We start from the raw sequence: 2925 nt of genomic DNA on the forward strand, positions 1-2925 counted from the left end.
GACAAAAATAGCTTTTCAGAATTGCCCTCAAGATATTTTTAAAGATTTTTTTTCAAAATGAATTTGTTATACTATAGGACAAACATGAAAGCTTTTAGAAGATATGAGTGAGAGAAAAATAAGTATAAAACCGATATAACCCGAGTAATGCTATATAACTCAATACTTTTAATCCACTTTTTTGTACCGCCTAACGTGGCAATGAGAGAGTGGATCGATTAAATTCTGTTTTTTGAGACATACACTTTTGAGTGGGAATTGGACGAATGAAACTTTGTCACGTAAAGTGGGTTAAAAGAGTTGGGTTAAAAAGATGGGTTATAAAGTATTTTGCATATCTAAAATCCAGAAAATGTTTTTCCTCGTTTTCAAAGAGGGAAATTCTTACCTAAACCTGGTATATAAATTTTTCATGCACTTATCTAATGAGGTGTTAGAAAATCTAACACAATTTTTTTTTATTAATTTTTTTTTATCATTTTTCTAACACCTCATTGGATAGTTCATGGACCGGAAATCCTGTGAGAGACTTTTAGGTTGTTTTTTTAAAATTACCACATGTCAAATTTCTACTGGATACAAAAATAAAGTTACTTTGGCAAAATAGTTTCTCCAAAAATTCTTGTAGAAACAGAATTTATCTCAAAGCATGGCGAGATAAGAAAAAGAAATCTAGGCTTATCATAATTAGTTCCGAAAATATGGCAAACTCTAATTGAAATAGAACAGTCCCACTGTTAGTATTAGTAAAAAAAAATAGTGAAGAAAAAAAGAAATGGAAGAAACGGAAGAAATAACAAATGGAGAAACATCAGTAGGAAGAGGAGGCGGGGACGCTAATTGCCTACTTTCTGGTAATTAAAGCTCACCATTTTATTCCAATTAAATATTAAAATTGAATATTTTGTTGATATTTATTTTCATGCAGCAACTTGGATGGCATTCGCAGTATCAAGTTATGGGGTGTCAGTCAATTTATTAGTGTTTTTGATGTTTGAGTACAATATAAAGAGCAGCATCGCCATTCAAATCTGTAGTTTGATTTACGGTTGCGTTTCTATGGTTGTAATTGCCGGACTTGCTGCAGATTATTCCTTCTTCGACTCACCTATTATGACAATTTTTTCCTTCATTTCCTTACTCGTAAGTCGATCGCCATTTTTTTATATTTTGATAACTCAACTTTTTTCGCTGTGGATTTAATTAACTGTACAATTTTGCAGGGTATGGTTGTGCTAACGCAAGTACATGCGCCGCCTGAAACCCCATCAAAATATCAATTTGGATTGCTCTTGGTGTGCATAGCACTGGGTTTATTAGGATTTATAGCCCTAATTAATCCTTATGGATTTATGAGAAGAGATCAGTTTGATAAGCCACAAACTTTTAGTCGGGTCTCTGGTAAAGATGTTTCTAAGGATGTTTTCGTAGTAAGTATTGTCACGCTTATCTGTTATGTAGAAGAAAAGTTAGGTTGGGGTTTAGGGTTTGCGATTTGTTGCCTCGTTAATGCGATGGGATTAGTCCTTTTTTTGTATGGAATTTTTTCATTTAGAACCACTATTAGGATTTCATCAAAAAATTATCGGGTTCGAGTGGATAAATTATTTAGTTGTGAAGACGAAGACGAAGTCAAATACTTGATTAAATTTATCCCATTGTTTTTGACCGACATTTTCTTGCAAGCCTCTGATAATATGTTCAACTTCCTAATAACTCTTCAAGCCCTAACTATGAACAGGCACATCGGACCGGACTTCAGAATGCCAGCAAGTTGTTTCGGATTCTTCTCGGTACCAACTGAATTTCTTTTGGTAGCTATCATCGACTTTGTCATAGCCTCACGATGTAAGAAACTAAAAATCTCCTTAGGTGTCGGATTAACCCATGTCTTGACCATCCTCACTCTCGTAGCATCTGCTTTGATCGAGTCCCGAAGGCTCGATCAACTCACAAACAACTCCAGTTCGATGTCGGCCTTATGGCTCATAGTACCCGAAGCAGTATCAGGGTTTAAGTATGGATTTCATTCCAGAGGACACAGAAGAATGTACTGTCGAAAATGGCCAGTAGAAGGAATAAGTGATGTTGTTATGCGTAAATTCTCACTTGCAATGGGATATTTTGTGAGCATAATAATTATTCAATTATTCGTTCAATTCACAGGCTGGCTGCCTCATAATATTAATGATGGAAGATTGGATTATGTGTATTGGATGTTGGCAGCGATGGGGTGCCTCAACTTTGCGTTCCATTTAATTTTTACCAAGAGCTTTGAGTTTCCAACTTTTAAGTTCCAAGCTGGTAATGACGAAGCTTCATAAGCTGCTCATGGAAGTTATAAGTTACGTAGCTATGATCATGTTTTGATTTATTTCATTTTGAATAGCATACTTTTATTTATTTCATTTTGTATGGGGTTCTTTGATTTATTTCATTTTTTTTATCATAAGTTAAGCTTTAAAATTCATCACAAAAAAAGTTAAGCTTTAAAAAATGGACAGCAAACTCTTGGTTTCTCCCACAATATTCCAAATGATGACATTGTGGGAGTCTTTGTTTTCTTTGACCTTGGCCTCTCCTCTTGATAAAAAAGAAAAAGATTAAATGATGATCATGTTTTTACAAAGTAATTTCAAAAATATGGACTGATTCAATTTTTTAGAGTCAACACTTTTTTTATATATTTTAAACATCTTTTCCATTAAACATCTTTTCCATAGGAATTTGAGGACGACCTGAGATACTTCCGCTCGTTTTTTATCTCGTTCCTTTGGTTTTTACAGTAAATTAACATAATCACTGTTGATAAATTTATTTTGTGGTAACCTCATGAGATCAAAACAAAGAAAACTGTTTGTTTATGTAGGAGAAAGAGTCAAGGAAAATTGGAAAACAGAAGTTGTTTGGCTTTTGTTGAATGGT

At 33.8% G+C, this 2925-nt stretch overlaps 1 protein-coding gene across 1 annotated transcript; it reads left to right on the plus strand.

Annotated features, from left to right (window-relative positions):
• The first annotated feature begins 713 nt into the window (after positions 1-713).
• On the plus strand, positions 714-2436 carry LOC126661102 (protein NRT1/ PTR FAMILY 2.3-like). Its single transcript, XM_050354884.2, has 3 exons — positions 714-854; positions 929-1143; positions 1224-2436. Exons 1-3 carry the CDS (start codon positions 776-778, stop codon positions 2322-2324), a joined length of 1395 nt encoding a protein of 464 aa, XP_050210841.1. The 5' UTR covers positions 714-775; the 3' UTR covers positions 2325-2436.
• The last annotated feature ends 489 nt before the right edge of the window (positions 2437-2925 follow it).

This window comes from Mercurialis annua, linkage group LG8 (assembly GCF_937616625.2).
Source record: "Mercurialis annua linkage group LG8, ddMerAnnu1.2, whole genome shotgun sequence".
In the NCBI taxonomy this organism is placed as follows: Eukaryota; Viridiplantae; Streptophyta; class Magnoliopsida; order Malpighiales; family Euphorbiaceae; genus Mercurialis; species Mercurialis annua.

Excerpts from the sequence above, each read along its gene's own strand:
- LOC126661102 (XM_050354884.2), top strand. The coding sequence starts at position 776 with ATGGAAGAAACGGAAGAAATAACAAATGGAGAAACATCAGTAGGAAGA. Across the intron at positions 855-928 it reads CGCTAATTGCCTACTTTCTG|CAACTTGGATGGCATTCGCA; the intron begins GTAATTAAAGCT and ends ATTTTCATGCAG. Across the intron at positions 1,144-1,223 it reads TTTCCTTCATTTCCTTACTC|GGTATGGTTGTGCTAACGCA; the intron begins GTAAGTCGATCG and ends ACAATTTTGCAG.